Source organism: Somniosus microcephalus, chromosome 12, assembly GCF_052327205.1.
Source record: "Somniosus microcephalus isolate GS21.2 chromosome 12, FLI_Smic_1.0, whole genome shotgun sequence".
NCBI lineage: Eukaryota > Metazoa > Chordata > Chondrichthyes > Squaliformes > Somniosidae > Somniosus > Somniosus microcephalus.
The window spans coordinates 125699201-125720250 of NC_140998.1; the positions used below are offsets into that span (position 1 = coordinate 125699201).

The 21050-nt window shown below is 43.2% G+C and overlaps 1 protein-coding gene across 1 annotated transcript in view; it reads right to left on the reverse strand.

The window, feature by feature from the left end:
- Window positions 1–21050, reverse strand: part of gpr176 (G protein-coupled receptor 176) — a 60760-nt gene that overhangs the window by 27045 nt on the left and 12665 nt on the right. The window contains exon 2 of the mRNA XM_086003507.1: window positions 9710–9962. Within this exon, the coding sequence (XP_085859633.1) occupies window positions 9710–9962 (253 nt within the window). The remainder of the gene's footprint in view (window positions 1–9709; window positions 9963–21050) is intronic.

Consider the following 21050-nt stretch of genomic DNA (forward strand, 5'->3'; position numbering starts at 1 on the left):
CAGCTGCAAAAAAACCTGCAGAAATATTCACTAATTTTGTTTTTTCTGATTAGCACCAAATGAAAGTACCACATAAAGACTAATGGGTATCCAGGAGGATTTGCAAGGCAGTAATGTGACTGAGGGGGGTCGAGTGATACTGTAATTTTACCTCATTTACAGTGCAATGGTCAGGCTCTATTCGGAGTATTGTATTCAGCTCTGGTGACCATGCTAAAGGAACAGACACAAGCACTGGTAAGAACAGCAATAAGACTGACACTGAGTGCAAAGCGGATGAGTTATGAGAAAAGATTAGAGAAGCTTAAGCCCTATAAATTGGAGGGAACGTGAAGAGAAAACCTCACTGAGATATATAAAATACTAAATTTATACACTTATGGGTAAATTTGCAGAGTCTGGCCCAGCGATGAGGTACCTAACCTGCCACCAGCCCATACTGATTTTCCATCCATTGACTTCAATGATATTTCCTGTTTAAAGGAAGAAGGAACGGCATTTAGATATAATGCCTTTCACAACCTCAGGACGTCTCAAAGGTATGAAGTACTTTTTTGAAGTGAAGTCACTGACGTTTTGTAGGAAACATGGCAGCCAAGTTGCACACAGCAGGATCCCACAAACAACGATGAGATGATGATCAGATAATCTCTTTTGCTGGTGTTGGCTGAGAGATAAATATTGGCCAGGGCACCAGGAGAACGCGAAGAATGGTTGTGAGCAAAGCATCTCACCATCGGGCTGGATGCAGGAAATTTAGGCAACAGTGCAAACTCTGAATATTACTTCAAAATAAGCAAGGGAAGCAGGACCAGAAGACATTAATTTGAATCAACGAATATTTTCAAACAGATATTATATTTTTCACTCAAAAACTAATAAATGCTTGGTTTTTGAGGTCAGGTAATAGAGGCAAAACTTAGGGACGTTCAAAAAACTTTGGATATTCTAACTGGAGAGCTAGATTATAAAAGCTCATGAGCCAAATGGCCATTTTTCATTCTGGACTTTTGTGTTCTTTTAAACAATGACAGCTAAGTCTGATCAGTTCCAGAACTAGCAGCAGAAACCTGAAATCAAATTACAGTTTCAAAATGACTCCTATGTCTTTGTTATTTCACTATTTTTGTAACATACTACTGTAGTTGACTTCCTGTGGCTTTGCAGACAGGGGGTCGAGAGAGAGGGGATGGTTTTCATTTTGAGCGCACATTGGGTGGTCGGTGAGCAGGGTTTACGTTGCACCCACCCAAAGGAATAGAGTCTGCAGTGCAGAAATAAGCCATTTGGCACCGTGGTATACAGTCGGGAGGGAGTAGCCCTGGGAGTCCTCAACATTGACTCAGGACCCCATGAGGTCTCATGGCATCAAGTCAAACATGGGCAAGGAAACCTCCTGCTAATTACCACCTACCGCCCTCCCTCAGCTGATGAATCAGTACTCCTTCATGTTGAACACCAATTGGAAGAAGCACTGAGAGTAGCAAGGGCACAAAATGTCATCTGGGTGGGGGACTTCAATGTCCATCACCAAGAGTGGCTCGGTAGCACCACAATTGACCGAGCTGGCCAAGTCCTAAAGGACATAGCTGCCAGACTGGGTCTGCGACAGGTGGTGAGGGAACCAACAAGAGGGAAAAACCTACTTGATCTCGTCCTCACCAATCTACCTGTTGCAGATGCATCTGTCCATGACAGCATTGGTGGAAGTGACCACCGCACAGTCCTTGTGGAGACGAAGTCCCGTCTTCATGTTGAGGATACCCTCCACCGTGTTGTGTGGCACTACCACCGTGCTAAATGGGACAGATTTCGAACAGATCTGGCAACTCAAAACTGAGCATCCATGAGGCGCTGTGGGCCATCAGCAGCAGCAGAATTGTATTCAACCACAATCTGTAACCTCACGGCCCGGCATATCCCTCACTCTACCATTACCATCAAGCCGGGAGATCAACCCTGGTTTAATGAAGAGTGCAGGAGAGCATGCCGGGAACAGCACCAGGCATACCGAAAAATGAGGTGTCAAACTGGTGAGGCTACAACACAGGACTACTTGCATGCCAAACAACGGAAGCAACATGCGATAGACAGAGCTAAGCGATCTCACAACCATCGGATCAAATCAAAGCTCTGCAGTTCTGCCACATCCAGTCGTGAGTGGTGGTAGACAATTAAACAGTTAACAGGAGGAGGAGGCTCCAAAAATATCCCCATCCTCAATGATGGTGGAGCCCAGCACGTGAGTGCAAAAGACAAGGCTGAAGCATTTGCAACTATCTTCAGCCAGAAGTGCCGAGTGGATGAACCATCTCGGCCTCCTCCCGAGGTCCCCAGCATCACAGATGCCAGTCTTCAGCCCATTCAATTCACTCCATGTGATGTCAAGAAACGGCTGAAGACACTGGATACTGCAAAAGCTATGGGCCCTGACAACATTCCGGCAATAGTACTGAAGACTTGTGCTCCAGAACTAGCTGCGTCCCTAGCCAAGCTGTTCCAGTACAGCTACAGTACTGGCATCTACCCGACAATGTGGAAAATTGCCCAAGTATTCCCTGTCTACAAAAAGCAGGACAAATCCGACCCGGCCAATTACCGTCCCATCAGTCTACTCTCAATCATCAGCAAAGTGATGGAAGGTGTTGTTGACAGTGCTATCAAGCGGCACTTACTCAGCAATAACCTGCTAACTGACGCCCAGTTTGGGTTCCGCCAGGGCCACTCAGCTCCTGACCTCATTACAGCCTTGGTCCAAACATGGACAAAAGAGCTGAACTCAAGAGGTGAGGTGAGAGTGACTGCCCTTGACATCAAGGCAGCATTTGATTGAGTGTGGCATCAAGGAGCCCTAGCAAAACTGAAGTCAATGGGAATCAAGGGGAAAACTCTCCATTGGTTGGAATCATACCTAGCACAAAGGAAGTTGGCTGTGGTTGTTGGAGGTCATTCATCTCAATCACATGACATCACTGCAGGAGTTCCTCAGGGCAGTGTCCTAGGCCCAACCATCTTCAGCTGTTTCATCAATGACCTTCCCTCCATCATAAGGTCAGAAGTGGGGATGTTCGCTGATGATTGCACACTGTTCAGCACCATTCGAGACTCGTCAGATACTGACGCAGTCCGTGTCCATATGCAGCAAGACCTGGACAACATTCAGACTTGGGCTGACAAGTGGCAAGTAACATTCGCACCACACAATTCACAATTCACAATTCAAATCGCTTTATTGGCATGATAAGTTACATCTTATGTTGCCAAAGCATCAAAATACATTTATGGTTTACCACATAAACGCAGTTCTATTCATACAGTGTATAAACAGGTATATCCCTGAGCGTATAAATATACATTCGCATTGTTTATATATATTCTTTTCTTAGTTTACTGGTTGGCTCTCTGTTCATGGCAAGCTGTAACATAGCGTGCCGCCAGTGTTATACAGCTTCTCTCCTCTCCCAGTAGGAATGGGAGTTTTTGGTTGTCATTCAGATTTCTGAAATCAGGGCATATTTGTGAGAATTTTTGGTAGAAATTCTCCCTGATGCCCTGATATTTTCCACAAGCTGTGAGGAAGTGCATCTCTGTCTCCACCACTCCCTGACTGCAGTGCGAGCATATCCTGTCCTCTCTTGGCAGCCTGGTCTGCCTGTGTCTGCCTTTTTTCGATCGCTAGGCTATGTTCGCTAAGTCTGTACCTTGTCAAGGTTCTTCTCAGTTTGTTATCCTTTACCATGGTCAGGTAATCAGCTATGTTGTATTGTCTGTTTAGGGCCAAGTAGCAATTGAGTTTGCTTTGGGTTTTTGTTGTTTCTGCCCAATATGTCAGATATTTTTCCTTTTGCTTAGCGACGATTGTGTTGGGTCGAATTCTTTGTGTTACCCTGTCACTGTCCTGGGGCTGGTTATTGTTAGTATTGTTAGTAGTTACTTCACTGAGTCCCAGGACTAGTTGACTGAGGGTATTCTTCTTTATGGTCAGCTCTTGGCATTTCAGGGCGTCGTAGTGATAGCATTGGGGATTGCTCATTTGTAGGTGATTCCAAAATTTGGTGGCTCTTTTTTGGATAGTGATTATTAATGGATATTGGCCTAGTTCCGCCCTGCATGCATTGTTTACTGTTTTCCTTTGAGTCCGGAGGATACTTTTACAGAATTCTGCATGTAGGATCTCAATTGGGTGTTTGTCCCATTTTGCAAATTCTTGTTGAGTTAGCGGTCCCCATACCTCACTGCCATAGAGTGCAATTGGTTCAATTACTGATTTGAAAATTTTGAGCCAAATGCTAATTGGGATTTCTATTTGGATTGATTTTTTGATGGCATAGAAAGCCCTTCTTGCTTTCTCTTTCAGTTCATTCACAGCCAGTTTGAAGTTTCCCGTAGAACTGATTTTTAAGCCCAAGTATGTGTAGTTAGTGGTTTGTTCAATTTTGGTTGTTCCTACTGTGAAATTTATTTTGGGTCCCTGATGTTTGGATCTTTGCTGGAACACAAGGACTTTGGTTTTTTGGGGATTTATTGTCAGGGCCCAAGTCTGGCAGTACGACTCCAGCAGTGCCAGGCAATGACCATCTCCAACAAGCGAGACTCTAACCATCTCCCCTTGACATTCAATGACATTACCATCGCTGAATCCCCCACTATCAACATCCTGGGGGTTACAATTGATCAGAAACTGAACTGGACCAGCCATATAAATACTGTGGCTACAAGAGCAGGCCAGAGACTGGGAATTCTGTGGCGAGTGTCTCACCTCCTGACTCCCCAAAGCCTTTCCACCATCTACAAGACACAATTCAGGAGTGTGATGGAATACTCTCCACTTGCCTGGATGAGTGCAGCTCCAACAACACTCAAGAAGCTCGACACCATTCAGGATAAAGCAGCCCGCTTGATTGGCACTCCATCCACCACCTTCAACATTCACTCCCTCCACCACCGGCGCACTGTGGCTGCAGTGTGTACCATCTACAAGATGCACTGCAGCAACTCGCCAAAGCTCCTTCAACAGCACCTTCCAAACCCGCGACCTCTACCACTTAGAAGGACAAGGGCAGCAGACGCATGGGAACATCACCACCTACAAGTTCCCCTCCAAGCCACACATCATCCTGACTTGGAACTGTATCGCCGTTCCTTCACTGTCGCTGGGCCAAAATCCTGGAACTCCCTTCCTAACAGCATTGTGGGTGTACCTACACCATATGGACTGCAGCGGTTCAAGAAGGCGGCTCACCACCATCTTCTCAAGGGCAATTAGAGATGGACACTAAATGCTGGCCTAGCCAGCGACGCCCACATCCCATCAATGAATTTTTTAAAAAAATTTAAACTGGTCTATGCCAGTGCTTATGCTCCACACAAGCCTAATCTGTGTGGGAAATGGCACGTAAATTAAATTGACAAGCTGCCAGCGTAAAACGTACTCCCCATAGACAGCACACTGATTGCGAGGGCAGGAAATCCGGCAGCGCGCCTGCTATTTAAAGACATCCTGCAGCCCCTTAAAGGGGAGGTGCTTTGCATAAAGGTGGATAGCGAGCAGCAAGATTGCACTGCAGCGGGCAAAGTGACTTTCACCAGGGCCTCCAGATTCTCTAATGCAGTGGTAGGCATGCTGAATGATCAAATGAGCAGCAGGGAGGAGGTCCTCTGCCTCTCCAATGGGTAACAGGTGCCAAGGAAAATCAGTCAACAGGCATAGAGAGTGGTGGCAGGAAATGTCAATGCCACCACCATTGTTCCCAGGACCTGACTCCAGTGCGGGAAAAATATAATGATCCAACATCCCTCATACTCTCTATACAGCCCTACAGGACTCAGTTTAGCCTCAGCACCATCAATCCTTCCCTTCCACGCTTCCTATGGCTCTCCTCAAATCGGAAACGCTTTCATCTGCACATCCTTTCTGCTTGCACTCACACTCAAAACCTGCTACTGCCCTCGCAAATACTTCTCTCTCTTGACCACACTTATTCCTGTCATCATGTACATTATTGTAAGCTGCCTCATAAAGGTTGAAAACCCTTAAACAGGGCACATATTAACCCACTTCCACTCTTCTTGCAGGAAAAGCTGTCGTAAAACAGGAGGCAGAGTACCAGAACAAGAGGAGGTCCTACCACTCTACAGACACTGACACCAATGGAAGAAGCAGTCATCAACATTATTGGCAGAGAGAGGGCCCGCACGATCAATGATGGCCAGGCTGGATGCCAAGCACAACAGGGTGTTTGTCATCTTCCCTTCCTTTTCTCTTTCTACTTAACTCTCACTCACACAATCACACACTCAGCATGACAACCTGGTGGTGTTTTGCATTGACATTCATCTGCTACCGCTTCTCCTTGCCACTACATGCTAACCTGTGTCTCTCTCCCTTGTTTTAGGTCCATCAGATGAGTTGGGCCTTGCAGTTACACATACTGAACAGAATCCTCCAGAAGGTACACTGTCACTCACTCTGATGCTTCCAAGGACCAATGTAGAAACGGTACCCGGCATAGTACCGGGTGAGTTCGAGGGGTCTGCACTTAATGATTCACTGAGCACAAGTGAGCAGGAGCAAGTGGAGGTGGAAAGGACGATCTTTGGGCTGGTGCAGTTTACTTGAAGGACTAAGAGAGATGTTGGACATGACTGTTGATGCACAGGAGCAGGAATTGTTCAGCTGAAGCACTCTTCAATGAACTGCTGCCAAAGAGCTCTGGCTGCAGGCAACTGTTAGAGCCCTCCCACTTCCACAGCATCATCCAGTGTCCTCACCTTCATCATGCTGAAGGTTCTCATCCAATGATGGCTCCATGTGTTGTCCTCGTTGCCGAGCAAAGTTATGCAGCTTGGGGAGTCTAGAACCAGGGGCCACAGCCTCAGGATAAAGGGTCGGCCATTCAGGACTGAGATGAGAAGAAATTTCTTCACACAGAGGGTGATGAATCTTTGGAATTCTCTACCCCAGAGGGCTGTGGAGGCTCAGAAATTGGGTATATTCAAAACGGAAGTCGATAGATTTCTGACTAGTAAGGGCATCAAGGGATATGGCAATAGAGCCGGTGAATGGAGTTGAGGCAGATGATCAGCCATGATTTCATTGAATGGCAGAGCAGGCTCAAAGGGCCGAATGGCTACTCCTGCTCCTATTTCTTATGTTCTTATGTTCTCATACAGAACATTACTAGCATGCGGACACTCTGTGGGCTGTATTAGAGGACAGCACCAGACCTGTCAAGATATTGGAATCATTGCTGGAGAGCTCCAATTCTCTGCTTGTTGGGGGCTCTGGTTGACCCATGGATCTAATTGTAGCACAGTTCAGCTGTTGACCATGGGAGGTGTCATCAGCCAAGTGTCCAGGCCCTTGTCCCTCAGCAGCCATCTCTCACTTGTTTTGAAGGGGCAGAAATTGGGCGGGGGGGGCGGGGTGGTTGGTGGGGGTGGGGTGGTGGTGGGGAGGATGGAGGATTGTTGCAATATAAAAAATATCCCAAGGCAGCTTCAAGGAAAATGGGCACAGACCTGCATGGTGCACTGCTGGTGATCACACACCAGTTGCACATTAATGGAATGGAGGCCCTTGCAATTCATGAAGACAGTGGGGTCAAGTGAAGAAGCCTACAGAGCATTGGGGGTGCAGGCAATGAGACGCTGGACTTGGGGGAATCTTACAATCTGTGCAAACCCCAGATCCCTATCCTGATGCTTCTGGTTTTTCATGGGAAAAGTGACAATAGTGTTTGTTCTATCAGGCAAGGCATCAGTCACCTGTCTGTTGAAGGCACGGTCTGCGGACTGACTGATGTTACGGATATCTCCTGTGGCAACATGGAAGGAGCTGGAAGCAAAGATGTCCATGGCTGGAATGACCTTGACTGCAAACGGCAGTACTGTGCTAGCTGTCTTTAGGGAGGCTACACAACTCTGTCATAACCGCCCTAAAGAAGCAAAGCCTCCTTATGCAATGCTCCTGAGAGACCTGCAGGTATGTTGTTCTGGGCCAACAAACTCTGTTGGGAGGATAAGGTTTCCTGCAGCCATTCCTCCTTTTATTTGGTCTCCAGCCAGCTGCAGGTCTATTTGCTCCTTCCTCCGCTGCTGCTCCCACTCTGTGTCTTCTTGCCAGAGTGGAATTGGCAGAACAACCCCAATAACAAAAAAGTACAATGCCAGAAGCCCCTTAAGAATTCAGAGTGTCCATAGCCACTACAAGCACTTTTAAATTGTCTGAGCAGCAAATAATGTACTCTGTAACACAAGCAAAATGTTGCCCAAATTCTTGTACCCGAGAGCGGCTGAGGATCCCTTTAAATATTGCTGGAAATAGTCGCCTCCTGAATTGTAACGCTCGTCGTTTGTGGGCGGGAGCAAAAACTGGTGTTAGCGAGACAAAAGTGGCATTGAATGTCGTGACTAGGTCATCTAACCCCAGTATGCATATGTTAATGCGTCTCTCACTTGTTTCCGCCTACATCAAAGTCCAAGCGGTAAGTCAGTGCTTTCCCTTTGCACCATTTTAAAGTGCAAATAGGCGGTAGAGACACAAACATAGACCCATTAAGTGTAGCCTTCGGGTGAAATGGGGTTAGAGGGTGGGAGATAATCGGACCAGGATTTAACTCAGTCCCCATTTTAAAGTCATGCATTTTGTCCTTATTTTTATATAATGTTTAGATGTTATATTATTTATAGTTAGGCAGCAAAACGTTTGACAACTTGGGAAGCAAAGAAGTAGAGTTGGTTGAAGCACAAGAGTTTCTCTGCAGGAGAGGCTGAGGAGCTGTGAGACACAAAACTGATGGGCTACGGTGCCATCACTGACAGGAGGATGTAATTACATTGTGACTAGTTTACATCGGAAGTTTCCATTATAAATGGGCACATAGGAATCTATAGGGGTAAAAGCTGACACAAAAGTGTGACAATACATAACAATAGGAAGTACAGTTTTGTAGCCAGCAAATTCATGCAGGTTTAAGATTTTTTAATATATTATCGATAGTATTAAGTTCATAAAAGTATTTGCATTTCCAATTTAGGTCCCTATTTTAATTTATCATCACTAGCTGCCAGTGTTGAGGAGTACACTGAATAACAGTGCACTCCAAACAGTTGATGCACGAAAAGCACGCTGAAGAATTAACAATTCTGACTAACTCTTGTAAGTTTAATTTCATGATAACCAACTGTTGATTAACACCATGACAGCTAATAAATATTTCCACTCACAACGTTAATGCAATTCACTCATGATTTCATACCTTGAGAGTTATCTGACCAGCCTCAATTCTACAGATATTTACCACAGGCCACAGCTGCCCGTGACGTATCCTCTATTTATTTTTTAGATAATTATCACAGAGCAATAACCCATTTAATAGTACCACATCCATTTTAACAGCAGCTAACAACCACATAAATGGTAAATACAATCATTATGAATTAAAATGAAGAACAGATCATAAGGAACACCAGTTTGTAACTATAGTAGAATACTTTTTTTAAATTAATGTTTTATTGATACTCTATATTATATATAGATAATTATCAGAAAAGAAAACTACCCGTACATATCGATTTGATCTTTGACTATATTATACAATAATTTCACCATTCAGCCCAAATTAATTCATTATTACTAAGACTCCTTTGCCTTATACTGTGAGTGTGACGGGGAAGTACAGCAGTCCAGTAATAAGGTGCTACCTACCTGTCCAGTGCAATGACAGTAAAGCTGAGAACAGTGACAGAACAGAAGACTTTGTGCAGGAACTTGATAATTTTACAGAAGAGCAGAGTGTAGATCCACCAGCAGCAGTGTGGGCTGGCACTCAGGATGATATCGAAAGGCACACAAACAACACTTGCACAGATTCCAGCGCAGGCCAGGTTTTTGATGAAACGGTTTGTGACGGACTTGAATACCGATGTGCGGCATGTTGACCATAATACCATCAGGTTTCCTGTATAAAGTAAAATGGCAGATTTGTGAGAAACATGCAGGAATAAAATGCAGCAGAGGCCAAATGGTGTTTTGCTTAGAAGTCAGAGTGCCCTTTTGACATGATTAATGTGCCTTTAAGACATGGCATGCAACACAAAAATGATTCACATTATTTATTTTACAGAAATGATAATACAGTTAAATGGATAATATTTTGAGACACAACTGCCTTAAATTTCTGTTTGTTTCCTCCATCCCACTATTCTCCCTGCTCTCCTGGAACTATTAACTCAAGTACGGTTCCACAGGTGCCAGGATCGCTCTGGTATGTCCATCGTAGCCGTTCCTTAAGATGTCAGTGAGCATCATTAGGCTATTTGATCATGTGCAGGGTCATAGCCATTTCTAACCCTCAGAAGCAGGGTTACGGAGAATTATCAGCATTGGCTGACTTTATTTTTTGCATCTGAAACACAGGACACTGAAACCAATTGTCACATTCCTAGTCTGACTACTGCCCCAGTTGAGATCAGCTAACTCAAGGCAAGACCAGCAATTAAAGCTGAACGTCATGGTTTATATGGTTAAGGAGCATAGCAGATGGTGCTTTGGCCCACCGAATCACAAGGGAAGCTACCTGACATTTCTTCTTAAAACAAATTAATATATTGGCTTTTACAGGCTCAGACATTAAAAGGCAGGATATTATTCCTCTGGTCTCCATATAAGCTCCTTCAGTGGCTGATACTTTGTCTCGTGAGAAAGTATGATTTCAGGTTACCCTAAGCTGACTACAATAAAGGAACAAGGGTAAAGGGGAGAAACAAAGATGACTGGAAAATATTGATGGCTTTGCCCAAACGGACTTTGAACCACATGTTGAATTGTCCTAATATATGGTGTATGATGATTCTTCTTTGAGGCTGAAGTAACTAGGCAATTCCAACCAGATTCTAGTTCACTAAATTAGTTCCATGAGATTCAATTCCATAAACAACTATTTGGAACTGCTGAATATTGGGATACTGATTAACTCGAAAGTTGGGCTTCAATTTTGTTTGTTTGTTTTCAGAAGCTTAAGTCGGCGACTTAAACTCTCGATCCCACAGTCTGTGGGAGAGGCGAATCAAATCATACATGTGCTGATAGAGCCATGGCACTCTGGTGGATTACATAAGAACATAAGAAATAGGAGCAAGAGTAGGCCATTTGGCCCCTTGAGCCTGCTCCGCCATTCGATAAGATCATGGCTGATCTGGTCTTGGGCTCAACTCCACTTTCCCGCCCGCTCCCTGATGTAAGAAAACTACTAGGCACTTGGTCTAAGCGTTAAACAAAGCTTTAATCAACTGTTTTACAACATGGAGGTCTAGTTATGTCCTTCACTAGTTCCTGTTAAAGAATGTCCTGAGCAAGCTGGGCCCATGCCCGAGTATTTATACTCTCCCTGGACAGCGCCACCAGCAGGCCGCCCAGTATTATTTCATAAGTCATTGCCACATGAATGACAAGATTCATGTCACTCCCCATAACCTTTGACTCCCTTATCGTTCAAATATCTGTCCATCTCCGCCTTGAATATATTCAATGACCCAGCCTCCACAGCTCTCTGGGGTAGAGAATTCCAAAGATTCACGACCCTCTGAGAGAAGAAATTCCTCCTCATCTCCATTTTAAATGGGCGACCCCTTATTCTGAAACTATGCTCCCTAGTTCTAGAGGCCTATGTAGCCATGACAGTCATTGCATTCTATTATAATGACTGGAGTCTTAACAGCCATTCTGTTTTGTTTGTTATTTAAATTCTTAAATTTTACAAAGCCACTTTTGAACTGTCAATCATTATGCTGCTAGGATGCATTCTTGTCTGCATGGGGTGAGTTTCCAGTGTTGTAGTCACGTTGTTTAGCTAGATCTTGCAAGCTGCTTTGAGCTAAATCAATGTATAACTTATTCAGAATGCCAAAAAAAATTATCTTCTGTCTGAATTCAAGGTAAAAGTTTGTCCTGGTGCTCCAAAGGGCAACACCATATTTTCTCTAATCACTGAGGATTACAACATTTATCTCACTGCATTTGTGAGCATTCTGAATGTATAGGCCCGGAATTTGCGGTCAGTGGCAAATCGAAGGCGTTCGTCGCTGGCTCCAAAGTAAGCTTCGCACGAAGATCTCACGGTCTCTGTGTCGAAAACTTCGGGTTTTCCAACGTTCAATTCAAATCAACATAGTACAGTGGGAATCCCAAAGTGAATAGCTGCTGTGACATCAACAAGCTGTCTCAGCAGCCAATCAAAATGCAGAATTCTCACAGGCAGCGAACCAGGGTAAGCTCTTAAAATTCTAACTTTTTAAAAATGTCAGAGAGAGCAAAACAAAGATTGGGGCTCTCACATGGGGCAAAGGGAAACCTGAAATAAAGATGAACAAACTTTAAAAAAAAATTTTTTTTTTTAAGTTTCTTAAAATTTTTATTTTTTATTAAAATGAATAAATTTCACACTGCACAAAATTAAAATTTGTTTTCCAGGCCCATAGCCCTTGTTTAGCAGTCAATATGCTGTTAAACCCCCACCTAATCTTTTTGGGTCTAACTTTAAGTGGGGAATTTAACAGCGGTATTACTGCGGAAGAGCCGATGTTTTCATCACTTTCCCTGATTTGAGTGATTACACTGATTACTGGCTGTGTGTGGAGTGGAGGGGGGACACAACGCAGCCTGTGGAGGAGCAGTGAATGGCTGACCGCAACTTCAGGATTTTCGCCTGCACCTGCACCAAATCCCGAAGTTGCGGTCAGTTTCAAAGACGGAATGACGGCGAACGCTGCCAGTTCGCCGTCATTAGGAACACAAATTCCAGGCCATTGCCCATCCCTGATTGCCCTTAAGAGAAGAGAGAAACAGAGTTAACGTTTCAGGACAACGACCTTTCACCAGAACACAGTGGTTAACATAAAATGTATAATAGAGAAGCTTCAGTTTGGACATCAACAATCCAGTTTAACCAAGAAAAGATTTGTTTTTAATTTGTTTATGGGATGTGGGCGTCGCTGCGAGGCCAGCATTTATTGCCCATCCCTAATTGCCCTTGAGAAGGTGCTGATGAGCCGCCTTCTTGAACCGCTGCAGTCCGTGTGGTGAAGGTACTCTCACAGTGCTGTTAGGTAGGGAGTTTCAGGATTTTGACCCAGCGACAATGAAGGATTGGCCGATATACTTCTATGTCAGGATGGCGTGTGACTTGGAGGCGAACTTGGAGGTGGTGGTGTTCCCATGCGTCTGCTGCCCTTGTCCTTCTAGGTGGAAGAGGTCGCGGGTTTGGGAGGTGCTGCCGAAGAAGCCTTGGCGAGTTGCTGCAGTGCATCTTGTAGATGGTACACTCTGCAGCCATGGTGCGCCGGTGGTGGAGGGAGTGAACGTTTAATGTGGTGGATGGGGTGCCAATCAAGCGGGCTGCTTTGTCCTGGATGGTGTCGAGCTTCTTGAGTGTTGTTGGAGCTGCACTCATCCAGACAAGTGGAGAATATTCCATCACACTCCTGACTGAAACACTGTGCACCAGTAAACAGATGCTGACATTTCCAACAACATAGATTATTCCCATCACTGCTACAAACCGATATTTAGATTGGAACAAGTTGTATTCAGGAAGACATTTAACCATATTTAGAACCCATCCAACTGAAATCAAAGCATTTGCAACATCAATAGCATAGGAATAAAAACAGCAGGCTGCTACAAACACACTGAAGTTCTGAATCTGTCCTTGTACTAATCATAAATGTGTATTTTTGTATGTAATACAATGGCCCAGAAATTAGGTTCGGGGGCTTGCCGCGCGTGCAAGCCCCCGATGTGCACTTACCCGGCGCGCTGACATTTCAATCCTGGCCCGCATTGCATTTCCTGTCATTGGCCCGCTTCAGGTCCTGCCGCGCTGTGCGTGCGTGACCCAGCGGCGTACTTAGTGCGATGAGCCAGCTGGGATCACGTGAGCATTGGGCAACCAATGGGAGGTTGCAAAAGTTCATTCATGAGTTTGATAGTAAGAACTGCCAAACTCATGAAAACTCCTGGCCCCAAAACACTACTTAAACTTGAAAGAAAATTTAAAAAAACAATCGCACTACTTAAATGAACTATAAGTAACTGTAAAAAAACTATTTTAAACAATAATTTTAAATTTTGAAAAAAATTATATAAAAAATCGGGGCTAAAAATACACTTACCTTACTGCAAAGTCTTCAAAAATAATGAACCTGTGGAAAAAATTTCTAATTTTACTTAATAGACCACTTACCTGTTAAAAGTAAGTACTTACGGCTGCTTTTTTCACGCGTAAAAACCGGAGTCTTTTCCCCACGGGCAACTCTTCAAAAAAAAGGGAAGCTCAGCGCGCACGTACTACCTGAAACCTCGCACGCGTTCCACCTCTTAACCCCGGGTCAGAGGAGAGGAAATGCTGGTTTTCCCCGCATGCGCTGTGCATGCTGAAAATCGGCAATTCCTCCAGGCCCACGCGTGAGTACCCCGTCCGTACTCACACGTTGGGACAGGAATTACTGGCCCAATGTTGAATCATGTCTCAATAATCCACTGTAATGAAATTGCTATATACAGTAAGGTTTTATTTCAAAGCTATATTAACGCAGCACTCATTGGAATTTGTTTAAAAGTATTCATGGAGCATATTCTTCTTGTTAACTTTTTTGAATCGGCTCCAAAGATATTTAAAGTTGAAGTGCTTTGCTGGGTGTGCCAGGACTAAAGAACAATGTAAAGAGAATACTGGACACCTGGTAGCCATTTCTAGCATTAATCTCATTATGATGGTCAGATTACATCAGCAATTTATAATCATCATCATTGTTCAGCAATTTATAATCATCATCTGAACCTTAGAACGAGATTACAGCCTTGAAATCGCCTGGTTTCTTTTCTTTTCTTTTGATAATAGATATGCTACAAAGTTCAGGGGATGTTTTTATTCAGGTTCATTTGTAAGCTTTTTTGCTGCCTGTCATTAGCAGATGCTGATGGGTAACACATTCCATAGCATTGATTCGTGATGACATCCACATTCCAGGATTGATGATTGTGTACCTGTCAGCGCAGGTTTATTGAGTAATAATGCGTCACTGATTGCTGAGGAATAACACGATCAATAAATATGACTTAGAATTTCCAATATCTCAAGTGCAGCTGAATTTCAAAGAGTATCATGGTCAGCACAACATGGAGCACAGGCTTGAAAATTAAAGGAGATATATCCAGAAACTTAAAACTCAAACAAACTGAAGTGATAAAATATCAACACGAGCTCAGTTGGAACTGCCGTCCTTTATTTAATAACATTTAAAAGTCAGCACATTTTTCAGAGACTGACATAAAATAGCCCAACTCCAGAGAGATCTATGGCTGACTACGAAACTGCAATTATTAATTCATAAAGGAAAACTACAGTTTAATTTCAAATCAGATACAGAGAGGAAACTTTCAAGCTGCACAGTTGAAGTGGATTTTTTTATACTTTTCAAAAGATCATTGAGCACTGTGACCCTGCAATAAATGTTGTCACACTTGAAGCCAGCATGGAACAATAATTATATCTCGACCTGTTACCTACTCCCTTACTCAGATGGAACTGATTAAGAAGCTTTTCAACTGTGCGGGTACACTTCACCTTCTAATCTATCATTGCTATCATAATAACTGATGAATTCTCAGGTGAATAAGTCTTTGGCAAAATGCACCATACACTATCAAACCTGATTTAATTTGTTCCGCATCACCTACTCTATGAGTGGGATTGCATTATCTGAAAGTTGCTGTACTTTCATTGATCAATAAATACAACGCTCCAGGTCTCAGGAGAGCTCTCCCAAATTTGCAATGCGCTCATGGCACCGGTTTTCCTCTGAATTGGTGACTAATTGCTTTCCAGGTGGTAGCACCCGTGCAGAGCGACCATCACAAATTGGCCACTTCACATGCACAAAATAATGAGTTAGATAATTATGTCATTACTGGTGGCGCATATGTGATGATGTCATGCCATCGTGCCCTGGTGTTAGATAATGATGTAATTACTGGTGCCATATATGTGATTATGTCATGCCATCGTGCCCCGGTGTTAGATAATGATGTAATTACTGGTACCATATATGTGATTATGTCATGCCATCATGCCCCGGTGTCAGCAGAGGGAAGTCCAAAAATGCTTCCAGGTCATGCTGTCACTGCTGCGGCATTTTCATTGGCCGAAGTTAGAGAGGTGGCAGGCAGAATAATGGGTGTTCATGCCTCCCAGTCAAATAAAATCTGTCAGTTTTACCTTCGGCTGCTCCAGTAGACCAGAGCTATGGGAGCTGACACTTTAAAAGCAACTTAATAATGATCATCCAGCTCTTTCAGTATGGAATTTTAAGTATGGATATTATGAATAATATTTGTGTTTTGGAAAGAAAGAAACAGATACTCCCTCAGTTCTGCACTGGAGTATCAGTCTAGATAATGTGCTCAAGTCCTGGAGTGGGGATTGAACCCTCAACCTTCTGACTCAGAAGCAAGTGTGTCAGTACTGAGCCAAGGCTTTTAGCAGTTAAAGCACCAACTGCAACACTGCAGCTAAATAACATTTAAGAAAGTAAAATTACACAAATTAGGGTGGTATTCCCTAGAATTTAGAAGGTTAAGGGGTGATCTGATCGAAGTTTTCAGGATATTAAGGGGAACTGATAGGGTAGATAGAGAGAAACTATTTCCACTGGTTGGTGGTTCTAGGACTAGGGGGCATAGTCTAAAAATTAGAGCCAGATCTTTCAGGAGTGAAATTAGGAAATACTTCTACACACAAAGGGTGGTAGACGTTTGGAACTCTCTTCCGCAAATGTCAATTGATGCTAGATCATCATTTGTTCATTTTAAATCTGAGATTGTTAACCAAAGGTATTCAGGGATATGGGCCAAAGGCAGGTATATGCAGTTAGGTCACAGATAACATAAGAACATAAGAAGTAGGAGCAGGAGTAGGCCATACGGCCCCTCGGGCCTGCTCCGCCATTCAATAGGATCATGGCTGATCCGAACCTACACTCACCTCCACTTCCCTGCCCTCTCCCCGTAACCCCTAATTCCCTTATCAGCTAGGAAACTGTCTATCTCCATTTTAAATTTATTTAATGTCGCAGCTTCCACAGTTCTCTGAGGTAGCAAATTCCATAGATTTACTACCCTCTGAGTGAAGAAGTTTCTCCTCATCTCAGTTTTGAAAGGGCAGCCCCTTATTCTAAGATTATGCCCCCTAGTTCTAGTCTCACCCATCAGTGGAAACATCCTCACCGCATCCACCCGATCAAGCCCCCTCACAATCTTATATGTTTCGATAAGATCGCCTCTCATTCTTCTGAATTCCATTGAGTAGAGGCCCAACCTACTCAACCTTTCCTCATAAGTCAACCCCCTCATCTCCAGAATCAACCGAGTGAACCTCCTCTGAACTGCCTCGAGAGCAAGTACCGTATATCTTTTCTTAAATATGGAAACCAAAACTGTACGCAGTATTCCAGGTGTGGCCTCACCAGTACCCTGTATAACTGAAGCAAGACTTCCCTGCTTTTATACTCCATCCCCCTTGCAATAAAAGCCAAGATTCCATTGGCCTTCCTGATCACCTGCTGCTGCACCTGCATACTAACCTTCTGTGTTTCATGCACCAGGACCCCCAGATCCCTTTGTACTGTAGCACTTTGCAGTTTCTCTCCATTTAGATAATAACTTGCTCTTTGATTTTTTCTGCCAAAGTGCATAACCTCACACTTTCCAACATTATATTCCATCTGCCAAATTTCTGCCCACTCACTTAGCCTGTCTATGTCCTTTTGCAGGTTTTTTATGTCCTCCTCACTCACTGCTTTCCCTCCCATCTTTGTATCGATCAGCCATGACCTCCTTGAACGGTGGAACAGGCTCAAGGGGCTGAATGGCCTACTCCTGTTCCTCTGTTCCCATTCTCCCATTCTGTGGTCTTTGGCTGTCTAAGAAATAAGTCACTCGGCTGGTTTACACAGGTGAAAATTAAATTCAGCTGATTTAATTAGACTACATCATAGACTGATTACATGACTTGCTAAATAGAAGTGATGGTGTTTGACTGGTATTAATAAGAATTAAAATGTTAGTTAACCACATCTTGCAAAGTATGATACATATCATTTATCTTAGCCTCATAGCTAAACAAACCTCATGTCTGCCAGAGAGATCATTGGTTATCATCCTGAATCTTTTCTTCTCAAAATAATGAGAAAAGCCCCATCTCGGCCATAATAAGCTTATTCATCCAATCAGCCTTAATTATTAGAGAATATTGGTGATTAATTAAACGTTTTTATCTTTCTGGACCCCCTCCACCGTCTCTAAATTGTCAGACTACTTGTCCGACATACAGTTCTGGATGAGCAAAAATTTTATCCAATTAAATATTGGGAAGACCGAAGCCATTGTTTTCGGTCCCCGCCACAAACTCCATTCCCTAGCCACTGACTCCATCCCTCTCCCTAAAATCTGTCTGAGGCTGAACCACGCTGATCGCAACCTTGGTGTCATAATTGACACTGAAATGAGCTTCCGACCACATAGCCGCAGCATAACAAAGACTGCCTACTTCCACCTCCGTAACATTGCCCGTCTCCGCCCCTGCCTCACCTCATCCGCTGCTGAAACCCTCATCCATGCCTTTGTTACCTCTAGACTTGACTATTCCAATGCACTCCTGGCTGGCCTCCCACATTCCACCCTACGTAAACTTGAGGTCATCCAAAACTCAGCTGCCTGTGTCCTAACTCGCACCAAGTCCCGTTCGCCCATCTCCCCTGTGTTCGCTGACCTACATTGGCTCCCGGTTAATCAACGCCTCAATTTCAAAATTCTCATCCTTGTTTTCAAATCCCTCCATGGCCTCGCCCCCTTCCTATCTCTGTAATCTCCTTCAGCCCCACAACCTCCCGAGATATCTGCGCGCCTCTAATTCTGCCCTCTTGAGCATCCCTGATTATAATCGCTCAACCATTGGCGGCCATGCCTTCTGTTGCCTAGGCCCTAAGCTCTGAAATTCCCTGCCTAAACCTCTCCGCTTCACTACCTCTCTTTCCTCCTTTAAGACGCTCCTTAAAACCTACCTCTTTGACCAAGCTTTTGGTCACCTGCCCTAATTTCTGCTTATGTGGCTCGGTGTCAAATTTTTTGTCTTAAAATACTCCTGTGCAGCGCTTTGGGACATTTTACTATGTTAAAGGTGCTATATAAATACAAGTTGTTGTTGTTGTTCTAATAATTTATCAATGCAGAGTAAACTGACAATGAAAAGCACCCAATATGATTGCCTAAGAGAAGGCTGGACAAGATAAGATTGAGTGGTATAGTGAATCAGAACTCTATGCATTTTCGGTTGGAATCCATTTTAGATACATGGGATGACATCTCTACTGCCTTAAAGAGACCTTATTGACTTGACGAAAGGTCATCAACCTGAAACGTTAACTCTGTTTCCCGCTCTACAGTTGCTGCCTGACATGCTGAGTGTTTCCAGCATTTTCTATTTTTATTTCAGATTTCCAGCAGTATTTTGCTTTTGTCTCATTGACTTAAATTGTGGCAACCACAATGTAGGCAATCTATGGAGCAAAACTACCCAGAATTCAGCACCATTAGCAGCAACAGGGAGTACGGAAAGCAGAAATGTCATTTTGATGCAGTAGGTGTTGCTCTTCTGTTGCTGGTGTTCAGGCATTTTGTTGGAATCCAGTATAATGGGAGCTGATCTGTACGTCACAGCAGTCCCCAGTGTTAAACTGGCTTGGGTGATCTTGATGTAAATAGGTCAACTGTTTCATTTAGTTATCTCTTGCCTTGCTAAGAACAAAGCTCTATTTGAAAAGTATGTCAAATATTATGTTCATCTTTTCTATTTGGGATCATTTACCACTAAGAGCCAATAGACCCAAAGGCTTAGAAATTTGCACGACACTTAGAAATTACCATATTAAATATGCACACAAATATAAAAAGACTGATGCCATATTAATATCAATACCAAATTTACACATCCAGTCACACATGTTTTATTCAATTACCTTTTAGTATAATTTTAATATGGTTCTCACCAGAGACCTTGAGTAAATTTAGAAATCGTGTGATAATTTAAACCTAGGTTAAGCTTAAAATGTTTCCACATTTTACCCTTAAAAGCGACTCCAGTGTTTCTGGTAGAGGTCCAATGTTGTTACATGTGATACCTACACCAACCAATAACTGGTGGTGATCCTGTTTTCCAGGCTGCGACTGCAATATACTGGTGCCACGTCATATTAATAGCAGTTTACTTCAATGTACTGTGCTGGCAAAAGGGCAGATTAAACCTAGTCAGCTACTGACACTTCTTTACAGACAGTATACACAGTACCTACCAAGTGCTAAAAACAAATGGGAAAAAATAACTTTGAAAGAGTTCTCCAAACTACTAACAAAAATGTCAATATGAAACTGTTAATAATGGCCTTAGAAACTGTAGAGAGCTAGGCTAACTTTCAACTTTACCTTCAGACCTATTTTTTTTAATCAAGGAGTTGTAGATAGTTATGATTAAATTTAACATCCATAATTTTTCCAATTCTCTGAATTTTTTGTGAGTATTTCCATTTGATATAATTGCAGGTATTGGCCTGAATGAGTCTGACTTTGATGGTATGAGGGAGTGGAATTGACATTCACTTGAGTAACAATACACTGAAGCATTTTGGATTAATTGCTGTTTCGCTTCTGATGCTAATTCAGCTCCTTCACATTGTGTGTTAAACAGAAGAATGAATTGCTATCAAAAGAGATAATACAAAAGTAGTATAAAAATGCAGTGCCTAAATCTAGCTTTTAACTCAATATCCAAATTCATAACCATGATGCCCATTCTAAACAAACAAGAAGCCAAAAGAGATATCATTAGCCATGACCACCACAATGCTAGAAATCTGAAACCTTAGTCAAAAGAGACAGCATAAATTAGATAAGAGAATATTAAAACAAAAATCTTCAAGCCTGTAATGATCATGTCATT